Here is a 20,241-nt window from a genome sequence, read left to right as displayed (position 1 = left end):
CCATCAAGCATCTTCGACAGCTCGACTGGAGTCGCGATCCATCAAGTTCAGATCAACACTTTGAGATGACTTGTTTTCAAAAACTAGAACAACTTACGGCTTTTAAAGCTGTTCAACAGCAATCAAGAACCATCATGCTGATGACAACCACGAAGGGACTCGAACCCTTAATCTTCTGATCCGAAGTCAGACGCCTTATCCATTAGGCCACGTGGTCTCTTGCTTCAGAAGTAACCACAAACATTTTAAAATAGCTTGTTTCCAATTACAAGAACACCATTCCTTAATTAGGCATCTTCAACAGCTTGAGAGGAATCAAGACGGACCCAGTTCAGAGAAAGGAACACAATTCTGTGGACAACGAGGCAGCGACTCTCAATCTTCTCACCATAAGTCAGACGCCTTATCCGTAACGACATGTATTCACTTCTTGCTAATTTAACCACACACACTTTGAGACAGACTGTTTCCAACAACATGGGAACAACTTTTCCAATCAAGCATCTTCGACAGCTCGACTGAAGACGCGATTCATCAAGTTCAGATCAACACTTTGAGATGGCTTTTTTCCATAAACGAGACCAACTTATGGCTTTTAAAGCTCTTCAACAGCAATCAAGATCCATCATGCTGATGACAACCACGAAGGGACTCGAACCCTTAATCTTCTGATCCGAAGTCAGACGCCTTATCCATTAGGCCACGTGGTCTCTTGCTTCAGAACTAACCATAAACATTTTGAGATAGCTTGTTTCCAATTACGAGAACACTATTCCTTAAGTCAGATGCCTTTTCCGTAACGACATGTATTCACTTCTTGCTAATTTAACCACACACACTTTGAGACAGACTGTTTCCTACAACATGGGAACAACTTTATCCATCAAGCATCTTCGACAGCTCGACTGGAGTCGCGATCCATCAAGTTCAGATCAACACTTTGAGATGGCTTGATTCCAAAAACGAGAACAACTTACGGCTTTTAAAGCTCTTCAACAGCAATGAAGATCCATCATGCTGATGACAGCCACAAAGGGACTTGAACCCTAAATCTTCTGATTTGAAGTCAGACGCCTTATCCATTAGGCCACGTGGTCTCTTGCTTAAGAATTAACCACAAACATTTTGAGATAGCTTGTTTCCAGTTACAAAAACACCATTTCTTAATTAGGCATCTTCAACAGCTTGAGAGGAGTCAAGATGGATCTAGTTCAGAGAAAGGAACACAATTCTGTGGACAACGAGGAAGCGACTCTCAATCTTCTCACCATAAGCCAGACGCCTTATCAGTAACGACATGTATTCACTTCTTGCTCATTTAACCACACACACTTTGAGACAGACTGTTTCCTACAACATGGGAACAACTTTTTCCATCAAGCATCTTCGACAGCTCGACTGGAGTCGCGATCCATCAAGTTCAGATCAACACTTTGAGATGGCTTGTTTTCAAAAACGAGAACAACTTACGGCTTTTAAAGCTGTTCAACAGCAATCAAGATCCATCATGCTGATGACAACCACAAAGGGACTCGAACCCTTAATCTTTTGATCCTAACTCAGACGCCTTATCCATTAGGCCACGTGGTCTCTTGCTTAAAAATTAACCACAAACATTTTGAGATAGCTTGTTTCCAATTACAAGAACACCATTCCTTAATTAGGCATCTTCAACAGCTTGAGAAGAATCAAGACGGACCCAGTTCAGAGAAAGGAACACAATTCTGTGGACAACGAGGCAGCGACACTCAATCTTCTCACCATAAGTCAGACGCCTTATCCGTAACAACATGTATTCACTTCTTGCTAATTTAACCACACACACTTTGAGACAGACTGTTTCCAACAACATGGGAACAACTTTTCCAATCAAGCATCTTCGACAGCTCAACTGAAGACGCGATTCATCAAGTTCAGATCAACACTTTGAGATGGCTTTTTTCCATAAACGAGACCAACTTATGGCTTTTAAAGCTCTTCAACAGCAATTAAGATCCATCATGCTGATGACAATCACGAAGGGACTCGAACCCTTAATCTTCTGATCCGAAGTCAGACGCCTTATCCATTAGGCCACTTGGTCTCTTGCTTCAGAACTAACCATAAACATTTTGAGATAGCTTGTTTCCAATTACGAGAACACTATTCCTTAAGTCAGATGCCTTTTCCGTAACGACATGTATTCACTTCTTGCTAATTTAACCACACACACTTTGAGACAGACTGTTTCCTACAACATGGGAACAACTTTTTCCATCAAGCATCTTCGACAGCTCGACTGGAGTCGCGATCCATCAAGTTCAGATCAACACTTTGAGATGGCTTGTTTTCAAAAACGAGAACAACTTACGGCTTTTAAAGCTGTTCAACAGCAATCAAGAACCATCATGCTGATGACAATCACGAAGGGACTCGAACCCTTAATCTTCTGATCCGAAGTCAGACGCCTTATCCATTAGGCCACGTGGTCTCTTGCTTCAGAACTAACCATAAACATTTTGAGATAGCTTGTTTCCAATTACGAGAACACTATTCCTTAAGTCAGATGCCTTTTCCGTAACGACATGTATTCACTTCTTGCTAATTTAACCACACACACTTTGAGACAGACTGTTTCCTACAACATGGGAACAACTTTATCCATCAAGCATCTTCGACAGCTCGACTGGAGTCGCGATCCATCAAGTTCAGATCAACACTTTGAGATGGCTTGTTTTCAAAAAGGAGAACAACTTACGGCTTTTAAAGCTGTTCAACAGCAATCAAGAACCATCATGCTGATGACTACCACGAAGGGACTCGAACCCTTAATCTTCTGATCCGAAGTCAGACGCCTTATCCATTAGGCCACGTGGTCTCTTGCTTCAGAAGTAACCACAAACATTTTAAAATAGCTTGTTTCCAATTACAAGAACACCATTCCTTAATTAGGCATCTTCAACAGCTTGAGAGGAATCAAGACGGACCCAGTTCAGAGAAAGGAACACAATTCTGTGGACAACGAGGAAGCGACTCTCAATCTTCTCACCATAAATCAGACCCCTTATCCGTAACGACATGTATTCACTTCTTGCTAATTTAACCACACACACTTTGAGACAAACTGTTTCCTACAACATGTGAACAACTTTTTCCATCAAGCATCTTCGACAGCTCGACTGGAGTCGCGATCCATCAAGTTCAGATCAACACTTTGAGATGGCTTGTTTCCAAAAAAGAGAACAACTTATGGCTTTTAAAGCTCTTCAACAGCAATCAAGATCCATCATGCTGATGACAACCACGAAGGGACTCGAACCCTTAATCTTCTGATCCGAAGTCAGACGCCTTATCCATTAGGCCACGTGGTCTCTTGCTTCAGAACTAACCATAAACATTTTGAGATAGCTTGTTTCCAATTACGAGAACACTATTCCTTAAGTCAGATGCCTTTTCCGTATCGACATGTATTCACTTCTTGCTAATTTAACCACACACACTTTGAGACAGACTGTTTCCTACAACATGGGAACAACTTTATCCATCAAGCATCTTCGACAGCTCGACTGGAGTCGCGATCCATCAAGTTCAGATCAACACTTTGAGATGGCTTGATTCCAAAAACGAGAACAACTTACGGCTTTTAAAGCTCTTCAACAGCAATGAAGATCCATCATGCTGATGACAGCCACAAAGGGACTTGAACCCTAAATCTTCTGATTTGAAGTCAGACGCCTTATCCATTAGGCCACGTGGTCTCTTGCTTAAGAATTAACCACAAACATTTTGAGATAGCTTGTTTCCAGTTACAAAAACACCATTTCTTAATTAGGCATCTTCAACAGCTTGAGAGGAGTCAAGATGGATCTAGTTCAGAGAAAGGAACACAATTCTGTGGACAACGAGGAAGCGACTCTCAATCTTCTCACCATAAGCCAGACGCCTTATCAGTAACGACGTGTATTCACTTCTTGCTCATTTAACCACACACACTTTGAGACAGACTGTTTCCTACAACATGGGAACAACTTTTTCCATCAAGCATCTTCGACAGCTCGACTGGAGTCGCGATCCATCAAGTTCAGATCAACACTTTGAGATGGCTTGTTTTCAAAAACGAGAACAACTTACGGCTTTTAAAGCTGTTCAACAGCAATCAAGATCCATCATGCTGATGACAACCACAAAGGGACTCGAACCCTTAATCTTCTGATCCGAAGTCAGACGCCTTATCCATTAGGCCACTTGGTCTCTTGCTTAAAAATTAACCACAAACATTTTTAAATAGCTTGTTTCCAATTACAAGAACACCATTCCTTAATTAGGCATCTTCAACAGCTTGAGAAGAATCAAGACGGACCCAGTTCAGAGAAAGGAACACAATTCTGTGGACAACGAGGCAGCGACTCTCAATCTTCTCACCATAAGTCAGACGCCTTATCCGTAACAACATGTATTCACTTCTTGCTAATTTAACCACACACACTTTGAGACAGACTGTTTCCAACAACATGGGAACAACTTTTCCAATCAAGCATCTTCGACAGCTCAACTGAAGACGCGATTCATCAAGTTCAGATCAACACTTTGAGATGGCTTTTTTCCATAAACGAGACCAACATGGCTTTTAAAGCTCTTCAACAGCAATTAAGATCCATCATGCTGATGACAATCACGAAGGGACTCGAACCCTTAATCTTCTGATCCGAAGTCAGACGCCTTATCCATTAGGCCACTTGGTCTCTTGCTTCAGAACTAACCATAAACATTTTGAGATAGCTTGTTTCCAATTACGAGAACACTATTCCTTAAGTCAGATGCCTTTTCCGTAACGACATGTATTCACTTCTTGCTAATTTAACCACACACACTTTGAGACAGACTGTTTCCTACAACATGGGAACAACTTTTTCCATCAAGCATCTTCGACAGCTCGACTGGAGTCGCGATCCATCAAGTTCAGATCAACACTTTGAGATGGCTTGTTTTCAAAAACGAGAACAACTTACGGCTTTTAAAGCTGTTCAACAGCAATCAAGAACCATCATGCTGATGACAATCACGAAGGGACTCGAACCCTTAATCTTCTGATCCGAAGTCAGACGCCTTATCCATTAGGCCACGTGGTCTCTTGCTTCAGAACTAACCATAAACATTTTGAGATAGCTTGTTTCCAATTACGAGAACACTATTCCTTAAGTCAGATGCCTTTTCCGTATCGACATGTATTCACTTCTTGCTAATTTAACCACACACACTTTGAGACAGACTGTTTCCTACAACATGGGAACAACTTTATCCATCAAGCATCTTCGACAGCTCGACTGGAGTCGCGATCCATCAAGTTCAGATCAACACTTTGAGATGGCTTGATTCCAAAAACGAGAACAACTTACGGCTTTTAAAGCTCTTCAACAGCAATGAAGATCCATCATGCTGATGACAGCCACAAAGGGACTTGAACCCTAAATCTTCTGATTTGAAGTCAGACGCCTTATCCATTAGGCCACGTGGTCTCTTGCTTAAGAATTAACCACAAACATTTTGAGATAGCTTGTTTCCAGTTACAAAAACACCATTTCTTAATTAGGCATCTTCAACAGCTTGAGAGGAGTCAAGATGGATCTAGTTCAGAGAAAGGAACACAATTCTGTGGACAACGAGGAAGCGACTCTCAATCTTCTCACCATAAGCCAGACGCCTTATCAGTAACGACGTGTATTCACTTCTTGCTCATTTAACCACACACACTTTGAGACAGACTGTTTCCTACAACATGGGAACAACTTTTTCCATCAAGCATCTTCGACAGCTCGACTGGAGTCGCGATCCATCAAGTTCAGATCAACACTTTGAGATGGCTTGTTATCAAAAACGAGAACAACTTACGGCTTTTAAAGCTGTTCAACAGCAATCAAGATCCATCATGCTGATGACAACCACAAAGGGACTCGAACCCTTAATCTTCTGATCCGAAGTCAGACGCCTTATCCATTAGGCCACGTGGTCTCTTGCTTAAAAATTAACCACAAACATTTTTAAATAGCTTGTTTCCAATTACAAGAACACCATTCCTTAATTAGGCATCTTCAACAGCTTGAGAAGAATCAAGACGGACCCAGTTCAGAGAAAGGAACACAATTCTGTGGACAACGAGGCAGCGACTCTCAATCTTCTCACCATAAGTCAGACTCCTTATCCGTAACAACATGTATTCACTTCTTGCTAATTTAACCACACACACTTTGAGACAGACTGTTTCCAACAACATGGGAACAACTTTTCCAATCAAGCATCTTCGACAGCTCAACTGAAGACGCGATTCATCAAGTTCAGATCAACACTTTGAGATGGCTTTTTTCCATAAACGAGACCAACTTATGGCTTTTAAAGCTCTTCAACAGCAATTAAGATCCATCATGCTGATGACAATCACGAAGGGACTCGAACCCTTAATCTTCTGATCCGAAGTCAGACGCCTTATGCATTAGGCCACTTGGTCTCTTGCTTCAGAACTAACCATAAACATTTTGAGATAGCTTGTTTCCAATTACGAGAACACTATTCCTTAAGTCAGATGCCTTTTCCGTAATGACATGTATTCACTTCTTGCTAATTTAACCACACACACTTTGAGACAGACTGTTTCCTACAACATGGGAACAACTTTTTCCATCAAGCATCTTCGACAGCTCGACTGGAGTCGCGATCCATCAAGTTCAGATCAACACTTTGAGATGGCTTGTTTTCAAAAACGAGAACAACTTACGGCTTTTAAAGCTGTTCAACAGCAATCAAGAACCATCATGCTGATGACAATCACGAAGGGACTCGAACTCTTAATCTTCTGATCCGAAGTCAGACGCCTTATCCATTAGGCCACGTGGTCTCTTGCTTCAGAACTAACCATAAACATTTTGAAATAGCTTGTTTCCAATTACGAGAACACTATTCCTTAAGTCAGATGCCTTTTCCGTAACGACATGTATTCACTTCTTGCTAATTTAACCACACACACTTTGAGACAGACTGTTTCCTACAACATGGGAACAACTTTTTCCATCAAGCATCTTCGACAGCTCGACTGGAGTCGCGATCCATCAAGTTCAGATCAACACTTTGAGATGGCTTGTTTTCAAAAACTAGAACAACTTACGGCTTTTAAAGCTGTTCAACAGCAATCAAGAACCATCATGCTGATGACAACCACAAAGGGACTCGAACCCTTAATCTTCTGATCCGAAGTCAGACGCCTTATCCATTAGGCCACGTGGTCTCTTGCTTCAGAAGTAACCACAAACATTTTAAAATAGCTTGTTTCCAATTACAAGAACACCATTCTTTAATTAGGCATCTTCAACAGCTTGAGAGGAATCAAGACGGACCCAGTTCAGAGAAAGGAACACAATTCTGTGGACAACGAGGAAGCGACTCTCAATCTTCTCACCATAAATCAGACGCCTTATCCGTAACGACATGTATTCACTTCTTGCTAATTTAACCACACACACTTTGAGACAGACTGTTTCCTACAACATGTGAACAACTTTTTCCATCAAGCATCTTCGACAGCTCGACTGGAGTCGCGATCCATCAAGTTCAGATCAACACTTTGAGATGGCTTGTTTCCAAAAAAGAGAACAACTTATGGCTTTTAAAGCTCTTCAACAGCAATCAAGATCCATCATGCTGATGACAACCACGAAGGGACTCGAACCCTTAATCTTCTGATCCGAAGTCAGACGCCTTATCCATTAGGCCACGTGGTCTCTTGCTTCAGAACTAACCATAAACATTTTGAGATAGCTTGTTTCCAATTACGAGAACACTATTCCTTAAGTCAGATGCCTTTTCCGTAACGACATGTATTCACTTCTTGCTAATTTAACCACACACACTTTGAGACAGACTGTTTCCTACAACATGGGAACAACTTTTTCCATCAAGCATCTTCGACAGCTCGACTGGAGTCGCGATCCATCAAGTTCAGATCAACACTTTGAGATGGCTTGTTTTCAAAAACTAGAACAACTTACGGCTTTTAAAGCTGTTCAACAGCAATCAAGAACCATCATGCTGATGACAACCACGAAGGGACTCGAACCCTTAATCTTCTGATCCGAAGTCAGACGCCTTATCCATTAGGCCACGTGGTCTCTTGCTTCAGAAGTAACCACAAACATTTTAAAATAGCTTGTTTCCAATTACAAGAACACCATTCCTTAATTAGGCATCTTCAACAGCTTGAGAGGAATCAAGACGGACCCAGTTCAGAGAAAGGAACACAATTCTGTGGACAACGAGGAAGCAACTCTCAATCTTCTCACCATAAATCAGACGCCTTTTCCGTAACGACATGTATTCACTTCTTGCTAATTTAACCACACACACTTTGAGACAGACTGTTTCCTACAACATGTGAACAACTTTTTCCATCAAGCATCTTCGACAGCTCGACTGGAGTCGCGATCCATCAAGTTCAGATCAACACTTTGAGATGGCTTGTTTCCAAAAAAGAGAACAACTTATGGCTTTTAAAGCTCTTCAACAGCAATCAAGATCCATCATGCTGATGACAACCACGAAGGGACTCGAACCCTTAATCTTCTGATCCAAAGTCAGACGCCTTATCCATTAGGCCACGTGGTCTCTTGCTTCAGAACTAACCATAAACATTTTGAGATAGCTTGTTTCCAATTACGAGAACACTATTCCTTAAGTCAGATGCCTTTTCCGTAACGACATGTATTCACTTCTTGCTAATTTAACCACACACACTTTGAGACAGACTGTTTCCTACAACATGGGAACAACTTTATCCATCAAGCATCTTCGACAGCTCGACTGGAGTCGCGATCCATCAAGTTCAGATCAACACTTTGAGATGGCTTGATTCCAAAAACGAGAACAACTTACGGCTTTTAAAGCTCTTCAACAGCAATGAAGATCCATCATGCTGATGACAGCCACAAAGGGACTTGAACCCTAAACCTTCTGATTTGAAGTCAGACGCCTTATCCATTAGGCCACGTGGTCTCTTGCTTCAGAAGTAACCACAAACATTTTAAAATAGCTTGTTTCCAATTACAAGAACACCATTCCTTAATTAGGCATCTTCAACAGCTTGAGAGGAATCAAGACGGACCCAGTTCAGAGAAAGGAACACAATTCTGTGGACAACGAAGCAGCGACTCTCAATCTTCTCACCATAAGTCAGACGCCTTATCCGTAACAACATGTATTCACTTCTTGCTAATTTAACCACACACACTTTGAGACAGACTGTTTCCAACAACATGGGAACAACTTTTCCAATCAAGCATCTTCGACAGCTCGACTGAAGACGCGATTCATCAAGTTCAGATCAACACTTTGAGATGGCTTTTTTCCATAAACGAGACCGACTTATGGCTTTTAAAGCTCTTCAACAGCAATCAAGATCCATCATGCTGATGACAACCACGAAGGGACTCGAACCCTTAATCTTCTGATCCGAAGTCAGACGCCTTATCCATTAGGCCACGTGGTCTCTTGCTTCAGAACTAACCATAAACATTTTGAGATAGCTTGTTTCCAATTACGAGAACACTATTCCTTAAGTCAGATGCCTTTTCCGTAAAGACATGTATTCACTTCTTGCTAATTTAACCACACACACTTTGAGACAGACTGTTTCCTACAACATGGGAACAACTTTTTCCATCAAGCATCTTCGACAGCTCGCCTGGAGTCGCGATCCATCAAGTTCAGATCAACACTTTGAGATGGCTTTTTTCCAAAAACGAGACCAACTTCTGGCTTTTAAAGCTCTTCAACAGCAATCAAGATCCATCATGCTGATGACAACCACGAAGGGACTCGAACCCTTAATCTTCTGATCCGAAGTCAGACGCCTTATCCATTAGGCCACGTGGTCTCTTGCTTAAAAATTAACCACAAACATTTTGAGATAGCTTGTTTACAATTACAAGAACACCATTCCTTAATTAGGCATCTTCAACAGCTTGAGAGGAATCAAGACGTACCCAGTTCAGAGAAAGGAACACAATTCTGTGGACAACGAGGCAGCGACTCTCAATCTTCTCACCATAAGTCAGACGCCTTATCCGTAACAACATGTATTCACTTCTTGCTAATTTAACCACACACACTTTGAGACAGACTGTTTCCAACAACATGGGAACAACTTTTCCAATCAAGCATCTTCGACAGCTCGTCTGAAGACGCGATTCATCAAGTTCAGATCAACACTTTGAGATGGCTTTTTTCCATAAACGAGACCAACTTATGGCTTTTAAAGCTCTTCAACAGCAATCCTGTTTTTTCCCGAGAAGGATGCGGTTCTCCCCGGTTCGCCACGGTTCGCCCCCTTGGACGGGTGAGTCAGGGCCAACGGAGGGCTTGGGGGTAGGCCGTTTGGGTCGTTTCAAATCGACACTCTGGTTCCCCTTCAGCACGCACAAGCCTTTCGCCTTTTACTAAAGACTTCCGTGGAGGGGAGCGCCGACGAGTGGAACGTGGTATTTTTGGGAGGCTTTGCCCGAGGGAGGGCAGAGCCTGATGGACGTGTGACAAAAGCAGGGTGAGGTTGGCTTTGGGGTTAGATGCCTGCGTGCCTGCGGGTAAGGCAGGTTTTGTCTTTGCTTCTTCTGTAGCTGTTTCAATTCTGTTGCCTTTTCCTTGGCTTTCCGCTTCCGTCCCTGCTTGTCCTGCGGCTTTTGGCCTCGGCTTTCCGCTTCCGTCCCTGCTTGTCCTGCGGCTTTTGGCCTCGGCTTTCTGCTTCCGTCCCTGCTTGTCCTGCGGCTTTTGGCCTCGGCTTTCCGCTTCCGTCCCTGCTTGTCCTGCGGCTTTTGGCCTCGGCTTTCCGCTTCCGTCCCTGCTTGTTCTGCCGCTTTTGGCCTCGGCTTTCCGCTTCCGTGGTTTCGGCCGTTCTTGGTGTGGTGACCGAGCGGCCCAGGTGGTGCACGGAGGGTCCGCGCGCCGGGGGCGTCCGATAACGCGGTCATCGCTTCTCGGCCTTTTGGCTAAGATCAAGTGAGTATCTGCTCATATCGAGCAGATATTGGCCCGCCCCCGTCGATACCGGATCGCCTTATAGGGATCCGGTGACGGGGGCGGGTCGGAGCGGTCGTCTGCCTGGGGGTTTCGGCCCCGACGCCAGACGGGGACTCGTCCCCATTTTCAGAGCGTTGGGCGCTTCGGCGCCCAACGTTGCTGGTCAACCCGAGAAGCAGGCCAGGCTGCTAGAGGGACTGACGGTTGGATGGACGGAGGGCCGGACGACCTGAGGATCTGAATCCTCGCAAGAGGACCAGGAAATCCTCGCCGAAGGGCAGCCTGGGAGAAGTGGCGAAGGGATGGTGCCTTCCCAGGGGCCGTCGCGATTGAGGGCAGAGGGCCAGTCGCTCGACTCCACTGGCGAGGACGACGGGAGGAGAGGGAGACGGAGCCATCGGGGCGAAAGCCTGGATGGACCCCGTCAAACTTGGACTTCCACTTGTAACCCCCTAGGGGGTAATTGATATGTGCGCCGCCTCGGCGGTTTTTGTCCTGTACCCCCTTGTGGGGATTCTGTATTTGTAACGGACGTCTTGTTGATTGTCTTTTATTTGAACGTTTTTAATGAATTGATAAATACTTCTTTTTCTTAAAAAAAAAAAAAAAAAAAAAAAAAAAAAAAAAAAAAACGAACCCTATCGATGCTAATCGAGATCTAGCTAATTAGCCCGTGAGCGATCGACCGGCCGGAGGGAGTTATTGTTTTGATTTGCCTTCTTGTCCTTATCATTTTGATTGTCCTTAATTACTTGTCAGTGCTGGAGGAGGAGACACTCACCGGAAATTTCCATCTTCCACTGGCCTAGCCCAGTGCTGGGCCAGGTGAGTGCCTCCAAGGCGAGTATCTTTCCGCCGCCCCCGTGGGCTTGTGTCCTTTGTTTGGTGTATTTTTTCAGTGTTTAGCCTTATCTTTTGTTTTTGTCTCCCCTTGTCTTTGTACCTTGTTTGTTTGTAGTTGTCCTTTTTGTGTTAAAACGTGTAGTGTTGTTTGACTTTTTTTGTTCTTGTTTAGTGTAGCCTAGCCACTAGCTTCCAACTGGTGGCAGGTGTGTCTTGTCAGTGTTAACGTGGTCCCAGTGTTTTCCCCCCCCCCGGTGTTTTTCCGTGCCATCAGTTGGCCTGGCCTACCAGCCAGCTAATTGGTGGCAGGTGTGTCTTGTCAGTGTCAGTGTTTGTTTTAGTGTGTGTTTGGTGTAGTTTTGTCTAGTTGTTACTTGTTTTCCCTTAAGTGTAGTTCTGGTTTTCTTTTAGCCGGTCCTTTTAGTTCATTTTTGTTAAATTGGTTATTTTGGTGGGGTGTTTGTGTGATCTTGTCCAGTTCGTCAACCTCCATTGTATTGTTAGTGTGCCCCCCCCCCCCCCCCCCCCCTTCCCATATCAGTGTTGTTGTGTGTCCCCAACCCCTTGTGCTGGTGTTCCCCCCCCCCCTCCCCCTGTTACCTTGTAGTGTCACTCTAACCCCCCCTTTTGTCACATTTTGTTGAGTGTTGTTGTGCCTCAAAATGTCGGCTGCACGTGCCGGCATGAAGAGGCACAACACTGTCCGTTTTCTGTTCAAGGTGGTGGATGGTGTAAAACTGGAGATGTCCAGATTGGACTTCTCCAGGAACCTGCTTCAGAAGGTGTTAAAATTCTCAGCAGCAGAGCTGAACTGCATCTTGGCCTTGCCCTCCGCGCAGGGCTTTGATGTCAGTTTCAGCACTGCTTCAGTGCTGAAGGAATTTTGGTCAAGGTATGAGGACAGCAGAGAGTATATTTCCCGAGCCTTTGATATGGAAAAACTGACGGACAACACCTTAAAAGTGGTTATTGTCCGGATGTTTAACGAGACGGTTAACCCGGAAGATGTTTCTTTGTGGTTGAGCAGGTACTGCAAAGTAACCGGGCCACCGGCTAGAGTGATGGATCAGGATGGCATCTGGAATGGGGCTTGGAGAGTGCCCATTAAGCAGCTCCCTGATCCTACAGGATACGAGGGACTGAGGCAGTTACCCTCAATCATTGTGTTGGGGGAGAACAGGGGCTTCGTACACTATCAGGGACAGCCTAAATTGTGCAGAAAGTGTAGGAAGCACGGGCACCTCGCGGAGGCATGCCAAGAGGTGGTCTGTGGGAAGTGTAAGGAGATCGGGCATGTCTTCGCGGAGTGCCCGAATGGGAGAGCCTGCAACTTGTGTGGCGGGCTCTCCCACCTGTTCAGAGACTGTCCTCAGTCCTTTGCAAACAGGCTCAGGGCGGCCAGGGCGCCTGTGGAGCCTGTGGTGGAGGAGGTGGAGGCAGAGAAGGAAGGCCAGGGGAAGGAGGGGGCGGCCCCGGTTTTAGACCCTGTTTTAACATCGGTTTTAACACCCCTGAGCCAGGAAACGGAGGAGGTGGAAGTAGGACCGGGAACGGGAGCAGAGGAGGGGAGTAGGGGGAAAGGATCGGTAGAGACTACTTCCACCTCCTCTTCGAGCACCAGCACCAGCGAAGGGGATTTTATCCAGTGCGGGCAGAATTTTATAGGGAAGCGGCCCAGAGATCTGTCCTCTGACATCGATCCTGCCGTGACAGGGAGGCCTGAAGTGAGCTCTGGGGAGTCAGATTCCTCCCCTAGGGTATTTCCTTCGAACTCTCCTAACCAGCTGGAGTTTTTAGACGTGGAACTCACCTCCACCCTGAAGGAGAGTAAAGGCCTCCCCCAAACCAAGAAGAAAAAAGAAATGAAGAGCGAGGAGGTAAGTCTCCCCATTTTATCATGATTGTGTTTTATCAGTTTTATGCCTTGTGTTTAGGGGACTGCGACGCCACACGCTGCCCAGCACTGGCGACGGCCCCATCCAGAGAACAAGTGATGACAGCCCGGGACGGCCCCCCATCTCAGGATCCAAGAGCGGACCCAAAAGGACCTGAGGACGCCAGTGCTTTTTAAGTCTTCCCCGTGTATATGGCCTTTTAAGATTTTTTTTTAAGGAGGCTTGAATTTGTTGCTTTTACCGTTTTGACCCACAGTTGCTCTGTTTCCTCTCTCGTGCAGGGATGCGGGGAGGCCGCTCGGACCCTTCCTGCTCTGCTGGGCAGGTGCCGGACCCTCCCCTGGACGGGGGCCCATGAGATCCTCCCGGCCAGAGCCGTCAAGCACTCCCGGGGCACGTCGACTACATCTAGGCGCCCACGGTCGACTCAGGGCGGAGAGGAGACTGTGAGGTGGCCCGCCCTGGAAGTGCAGCGCCGTCCGGGACCTGTGTTTCCAAGCGGGGCCCCTAGAATCCCGTGCCTGCCGGCGGGGGAAGTCCGGGTGGGCCGGAGCCCCTCCGCCAGCTCTGGTCCACCCCACCGCAATGCAAAAGACTCTTTGGACCTCCGGAAACCGGTCGGCAGGGAAGGCCACCCCGGCAGCGGCGATACTGGTTGCAGAGACCCGAGGGTGGCACTTCCCACGCGCCATTCGGAGGGGGCCCCCACACGCGCGAAGTGGTCCGGACGGCAGCGGCCTGGCTGCGCTGGAACAGCTGCCACGGTTGAGGATCTCCGCTGGGCCCTTGAGGGGGGGGGTTGCGGGCCCGCTTGGCGGAGGGGGAGTGGACTGCCCGGGCGGGCTCGCCTCGTTCCTGTACGGGAGAGGAGCAGAGCTTTTAAAGCGCACACAGACAAACACGCGCAGTGTTTTTAAAGACACTTTTGAAAATGTTTCTCCTTTTAAAAATGTCTTAATTTGCCCAAACCCGTAATTGATGCAGTGCTTTTAATGAAGATACACCGGTGTTTTTACTTTCTACAATTGTTTGCCAGTTTTGCACATTTTTAAAAGTAATGATAATTTTTAAGCAAAGAAAATAGGAGAATGTTTTAGTGTCTTGTTTAACGGAAATTTGTCAACGGTTATGTAATAATAAAAAGTTTCAAAAGAAAAATCTGTTCTTATCAGTTTAATATCTGATATGTCCTCCATGCGAGGACAACATATTAAACGGATTTTTGCAACAGGGAGTCGGAACAGGGGCTCGCTCCGTCCGCTCCGCGCATCGCCCCGGTATTGCAGCATCTCCGGGAAGGGTGCAATCTTTCTAAGCGTGTCAAAGAGAAAAGCTAGGGAGGGAGGGAACGTCTGAATGATTGAGGTTTGGGGGAGAGGGGTTTAGGTTAGGGCTAGGGTTTTTGGGGTGAGGGTCAAAAAACCCTCAAAAGGGGGGGGGGGGGCCAACAAAGCGAAACAAGCGATCCCTACAAAAAAACGGGGTGAAAAGGGGGTGTGGGCGGAGCCCTGTCGGCCGGTGGCGTTTTCCCGCCCTTTTAGATATAAAAAAAAAAAAAAAGTGAGTGAGTGACAGAGAGAGAGAGCTGGCTGACATTCAGCGGGGCCGAGGTGAAAAACTGGAACGCAATCGGAATGAGTTTTTTATCGCCGTGTCAGTCGACACCAACACGGAGTCGATTGGCTGGAAGGCGCATACGATAAACGTGTAGGGATCTTAATGGAGTTTAAGCGATCAATGAAATGGATAAAGTGCGGTAAGAAAAGAAAAGCCAAGCGGGCGGGCCGAGCCCCTCTGCGGCCCGTGGCGTTTCCGCGCCTTTTTTTTCCCGAGAAGGATGCTGTTCGCCCCGGTTCTCCCCGGTTCGCCCCCGCGGACGGGTGAGTCAGGGCCAACGGAGGGGTTGGGGGTAGGCCGTTTGGGTCGTTTCAAATCGACACTCTGGTTCCCCTTCAGGCGCATGGGTGAACAAAGAAATCGAAAGTCCGGGGTCGAGCGGTGTATGGGACACGGCTTGCGATTGCTTTGTTGACTGTGCGGTGGGAAACCAGGTATCGGTCCCCCCTCTCTTTCTCACTACTTTCCCTCTTTTTTCACCACTCGGCTGGAGACGGAGGCCGAATACGTGGCGTGACCGCGGTTCGGCCAAAATCCCCAGCCCAACCACCCCCTCCCCCAGTTGCGGAACACCCCGAACCGGCCCGGAACCCTCCGGTGCCACAGGGCCTGGTGAGAGGCAGGAGGCAGGAAAGCGGGAGGAGGGTGCTAGGTCGTGGTAGACCGGCCCCGAACCCCCCCAGCTTTTCCCAGCACCCCCGCCGACTCCCGGACCCGTCCAGCTGCGGAACACCCAGGACGGGACCGGAAGCCTCCGGTGCCCGCTGGCCCCGGCGAGAGGCGAGAGGCAGAGGAGCAAGAGGAGAGGCTAGGTCGTTGTAGACCGGCCCGACCCTCCATTCCCAGTACTCGGCACTCTCCCGGACCCCCATACCCCCCCCTCCCTTGCGGCTGGCCAGACCGCTCGACGAGTCGGGATCGGGATCGTCCTTTCCCGCCAGACTAGACCGGAGGGAGGAAGGAGGGACAGACGGGCAAGAGCCCCACCACCTTCGCCGAGAGCAGGCAGGCCACAGGAGAGTGGCACCCCTAGGGCCAAGCACTCGGGTGGCCTTACCCTGCTCTCAGGTCTCCCTCTGCCCTTCACAGGGAGACTCTCCACCCCAGACCAGACGGGAGGAGGGCCAGGAGCCCCAACACCAACGTTAGGAGCGGGCGAGCCACAGGAGAGTGCCGTCCCTTGGGGACGGGCTACCGAGTGGCCTCAGCCCGCTCTGAGTTTCTCTTCTCCCCCCTTACCCTAGCAGGTTCGGGGGACACGCACCACCACCATCATCATGGCTGCCAGGATGAACCCTGGGGCGATGAGACGGGTGAACGCCGTCAGAGTGACAGTGAAATCCGAGGAGGCTGCCGGGGACGGAGCCACCACAGGATCCACAACCACCGCAACAACGACAGGACAGAAAGACACGACAACCGGAATGACCCGCCTGGAATTCAGCAGAGCCGTACTCCAACGAGGTATGGGCTTTGTGCCGAACGACCTCAACTGCCTGGTGAAACCACCCTCAACCCCCAACACCTTTGAGGTCAGTTTCAAAACACCACAACTGTTAGAGCAATTCTGGACCATGTACCGCCAAAATAAAAATAACCCGCCCTTCAGTCATCTCCACACAGAACCACTTTCAGACAGGGAAAACAAAGTAGTCACCATCCAATTCCATAATGAAGCTGTGCAGGAGTACGACGTGGAGGTTTGGCTGCGCCGCTATGCCCGCGTCAACTCTGGAGCGAGGAGGGTCCTGGACGAGGATGGAGTGTGGAACGGGGCACGGAAATGGCTGGTCCAGCTCACACTGGATCCATCAGCGGTGGGCGGTGTCCAACACATCCCCAGTACCATCAACCTGGGGAACCACAGGGGCACCGTCCACTACTACGGTATGCCCAAATTGTGCAGGACCTGCGGCCACCTTGGACATCTGGCCGCGGCCTGCACAAAGATCATCTGCCGCATCTGTAGAGGGGAACACCCCACGGCGGCGTGCACCCACACACGCCCCTGCAACCTGTGTGGGCTTCAGGGACACCTCTACAGAGACTGCCCCCAGTCCTACGCCAACAAAACCAGGAGACCGGCCACTACCACCACTACGGCAGCTCCACCGACTCCCCCCCCCCCTACCCCTGACCCCCCCCCCTTCAGACTCCTCCACACCCCCCCTTTTCATCATTACGGATCCCGACCCGGTTCCTGACTCCCCCACCAACCCCACCCCCGACCCAAAGACCGACATCCTACCACCGGGGGCAGTCTCCCCCCCACCGACACAATTAGGCCTACTGGACCCTCAGACAGACTTACCCATCCCTCTCCAACCGACACCCGTCTCGACAAATCAGCCAACATTACAGGACTCTGACTCCACTGACATGACTTCCCCGATATACTTACCCATACGCACCTCCACCCCTGCCGGGTCGGTAACCGTAAGGGAGCCGGCCCTGGTAGGGATTGTCACCCCCCACGACTTACCCCCACATTCCCAGTCACTGTACAACGAGAACAGCAACAACACGCCGCCCACAGACTGGAACCAAGTCGTTCTGAAGAGGAAACGTAAAACCATCACTGCGACCTCCGAAGACGACTCCACCTCGACATCCGACTCCCCCTCCCCCCCGGAACCACCACCAAAGCCTCCAGGCCCCCCTCCCCCCCCCCCCCTCCTCCCCTTCCCCCACGTCCCCGCCCTTGCCCCAAGTCCAGACGCCAACCCCCCACAGCAGTCTCTGAGCCCACACAGGATCAGACCAGCCAGCCCCGGCCCACCCAAGGACCCTCCGTGCCGGCCGAACCTCCACCACCAGGCAGACGGTGGGGGGACGACGAAGCCGTGAGCAACCAGGGGGAGGTGCCCCATCCGGACTACGCACAGGAGGCCATCAGGAACCTCCAAATCATCGCCACAGGAATCGCCGGACCCGTCAAACCATCACAATCACCATGACCATCACAATAACATCACTCAACACCCGCAGCATGTTACAACAGGAGAAGAGGGCAACCGTTTTCAGACACCTCTCAACACAACCGGCCGACATCTACCTCCTCCAGGAGTGTGCCATTCCCTACAAAGGGATGGATGCACTTCTGGAGGGGGAGTGGACTCGGGGAGACTCTCTCTGGTCAGGTTCCAACACGGCCAGAGCGGACGGGGTCGGGATGTTGGTGGCCAATCCATTCCTCCGACAAACCAGCCATCGAGTCGTCGAGAGCGGGCGGATCCTGGCCGTCGACCTGGAGGTCCGGGGTTCCCCGCTCAGGGTCATCAACATCTACGGCCCCACCAGCGTCGCAGAGAGGGTCTCCCTCTACGCCAAGCTCCGACCTCTCCTGATGACCCCCATGCCAGTAGTGGTAGGGGGCGACTTCAACTTCAACTGCGCTCTGAGGGACGAGGATCGGAGCAAACCCAGGAAGGACAGATCCACCACAGCACTACAGGACATAATCAACGACTTCTCCCTGGTGGACGTCGGCGGCACCTCCCCCCCAACACACACGTGGGTGAGATCCTCGGGCTCTGCCTCTTCAAGGATCGACATGTTCTTGCTCTCGCCAGGCCTGGGAGTGTGTTCCTTCAAGACCCAGGCGACGCACTTCTCAGACCACAGGATGCTGACCGTGACCCTGCGATGGGAGGGGCCAGCCAGACCAACGAGGGGGCCCTGGAGGATGAACACATCGGCACTCCAGGACCCCTCCACTAGCCACTCCTTCTCCAGGCGCTACCTGGAGTGGAGGACCCTGAAGGAACTATTTACATCCCCGATAGAGTGGTGGGAAATGGTTAAGTCCCGGGTCAAGGGGTTCTTCGGAGGGGTGGGAAGGAGGAAGGCTAGGGAACAAAGGGCCCGTTTTCACCACCACAACGAGGCCCTACAACGCCTTAGCCTCCTCCAACTCAGAGGATTCGACGTGACCCGGGAGCTGTCAGAGACCAAGGAACATCTGGCCACACTCTATCGGGAAGAACAGGAGAGGAAGACCTTCAGGGATAAACTCCGGGGCCTGGAGGAGGAGGAGAAATGCACAAGATCTTTTTTTTCCGCAGGGCACGGTCCAAACAACAAGGCATCCTGTCCCTCTATAACTCCAGCGGCCAGACCGTCACGGACAGCGACGACATCAGGGAGGTGACCGAGGAGTTCTACGGCCGGCTGTTTGACACCAAGCCGGCAGACGGGGCTCTGGCGGAAACCTTCCTCGACGGTCTGGACCAAATCAAAGAGGGGGGCGAGAGCGAGGAACCAGAGCTGAGCCTGGAGGAGCTCACCCGGGCCGTGCACTCCATGAACACCCGGAAGGCCCCGGGACCGGACGGGATCCCGGCGGAATTCTATCAGGCCTTCTGGGAACTCGTCAAGGGCGATCTGGCCCAGGTCCTCCGGGCAGTCTACAGGGAAAGGAGGCTAGGAGAATCAATGCGACAGAGTACAGTTACACTAATACCCAAGAAGGGGGACCTCAAGGACCTTCGGAACTGGCGCCCCATCAACCTCCTCTGTTCGGACTACAAGATTCTCACGAAGGCCCTCATGTGGCGCTTCCAAACACACCTCCCCACAGTCATCAACCCGGACCAGACCTGCGGCGTCCCCGGAAGGTCCATCAACGACAACTTGCTCCTGGTGAGAGACCTCATCTTCCACTCCCAGGAGCGGAGGTCCCCCTTCGCGCTCCTCTGCCTCGACCAAGAGAAGGCCTTCGACCGGGTAAGCCATGGCTTCCTGCAGGAGGTGCTAGGGAGGATGAACTTCCCACAACACCTCATCCACTGGACCAGGCTCTGCTACAACAACATCACGAGCAGAGTCCTGGTCAACAAACAGCTCACAGACC

At 49.3% G+C, this 20,241-nt stretch overlaps 1 protein-coding gene, 10 non-coding genes and 1 pseudogene across 11 annotated transcripts; 3 read left to right on the top strand and 9 right to left on the bottom strand.

Annotated features, from left to right (window-relative positions):
• Positions 1 to 144: 144 nt before the first annotated feature.
• trnar-ucg (transfer RNA arginine (anticodon UCG)) lies at positions 145 to 217 on the bottom strand. Its single transcript has one exon. It is a non-coding gene; the product is annotated as a tRNA-Arg (tRNA).
• Positions 218 to 637: 420 nt separating this feature from the next.
• trnar-ucg (transfer RNA arginine (anticodon UCG)) lies at positions 638 to 710 on the bottom strand. The gene has a single exon. It is a non-coding gene; the product is annotated as a tRNA-Arg (tRNA).
• A 2,071-nt stretch (positions 711 to 2,781) lies between these two features.
• On the bottom strand, positions 2,782 to 2,857 carry trnar-ucg (transfer RNA arginine (anticodon UCG)). The gene has a single exon. It is a non-coding gene; the product is annotated as a tRNA-Arg (tRNA).
• Positions 2,858 to 3,277: 420 nt separating this feature from the next.
• trnar-ucg (transfer RNA arginine (anticodon UCG)) lies at positions 3,278 to 3,350 on the bottom strand. The gene has a single exon. It is a non-coding gene; the product is annotated as a tRNA-Arg (tRNA).
• A 4,325-nt stretch (positions 3,351 to 7,675) lies between these two features.
• On the bottom strand, positions 7,676 to 7,748 carry trnar-ucg (transfer RNA arginine (anticodon UCG)). The gene has a single exon. It is a non-coding gene; the product is annotated as a tRNA-Arg (tRNA).
• A 314-nt stretch (positions 7,749 to 8,062) lies between these two features.
• On the bottom strand, positions 8,063 to 8,135 carry trnar-ucg (transfer RNA arginine (anticodon UCG)). Its single transcript has one exon. It is a non-coding gene; the product is annotated as a tRNA-Arg (tRNA).
• A 420-nt stretch (positions 8,136 to 8,555) lies between these two features.
• On the bottom strand, positions 8,556 to 8,628 carry trnaq-uug (transfer RNA glutamine (anticodon UUG)). The gene has a single exon. It is a non-coding gene; the product is annotated as a tRNA-Gln (tRNA).
• An 807-nt stretch (positions 8,629 to 9,435) lies between these two features.
• trnar-ucg (transfer RNA arginine (anticodon UCG)) lies at positions 9,436 to 9,508 on the bottom strand. Its single transcript has one exon. It is a non-coding gene; the product is annotated as a tRNA-Arg (tRNA).
• Positions 9,509 to 9,822: 314 nt separating this feature from the next.
• Positions 9,823 to 9,895, bottom strand: trnar-ucg (transfer RNA arginine (anticodon UCG)). Its single transcript has one exon. It is a non-coding gene; the product is annotated as a tRNA-Arg (tRNA).
• Positions 9,896 to 10,413: 518 nt separating this feature from the next.
• LOC136952355 (U5 spliceosomal RNA) lies at positions 10,414 to 10,531 on the top strand. The gene has a single exon (XR_010877859.1). It is a non-coding gene; the product is annotated as a U5 spliceosomal RNA (small nuclear RNA).
• A 4,374-nt stretch (positions 10,532 to 14,905) lies between these two features.
• LOC136952354 (U2 spliceosomal RNA) lies at positions 14,906 to 15,083 on the top strand (annotated as a pseudogene).
• Positions 15,084 to 17,060: 1,977 nt separating this feature from the next.
• LOC136951428 (uncharacterized) lies at positions 17,061 to 18,346 on the top strand. Its single transcript, XM_067245804.1, is given in 2 exon segments — positions 17,061 to 18,050; positions 18,053 to 18,346. Coding segments are annotated over 2 exon segments (1,284 nt in total).
• The last annotated feature ends 1,895 nt before the right edge of the window (positions 18,347 to 20,241 follow it).

The sequence above is a fragment of the Osmerus mordax genome, chromosome 11, assembly GCF_038355195.1.
Source record: "Osmerus mordax isolate fOsmMor3 chromosome 11, fOsmMor3.pri, whole genome shotgun sequence".
In the NCBI taxonomy this organism is placed as follows: domain Eukaryota; kingdom Metazoa; phylum Chordata; class Actinopteri; order Osmeriformes; family Osmeridae; genus Osmerus; species Osmerus mordax.
The sequence above is the reverse complement of the archived record's forward strand: the minus strand, read 5'-3'. Positions and strand labels throughout refer to the sequence as shown.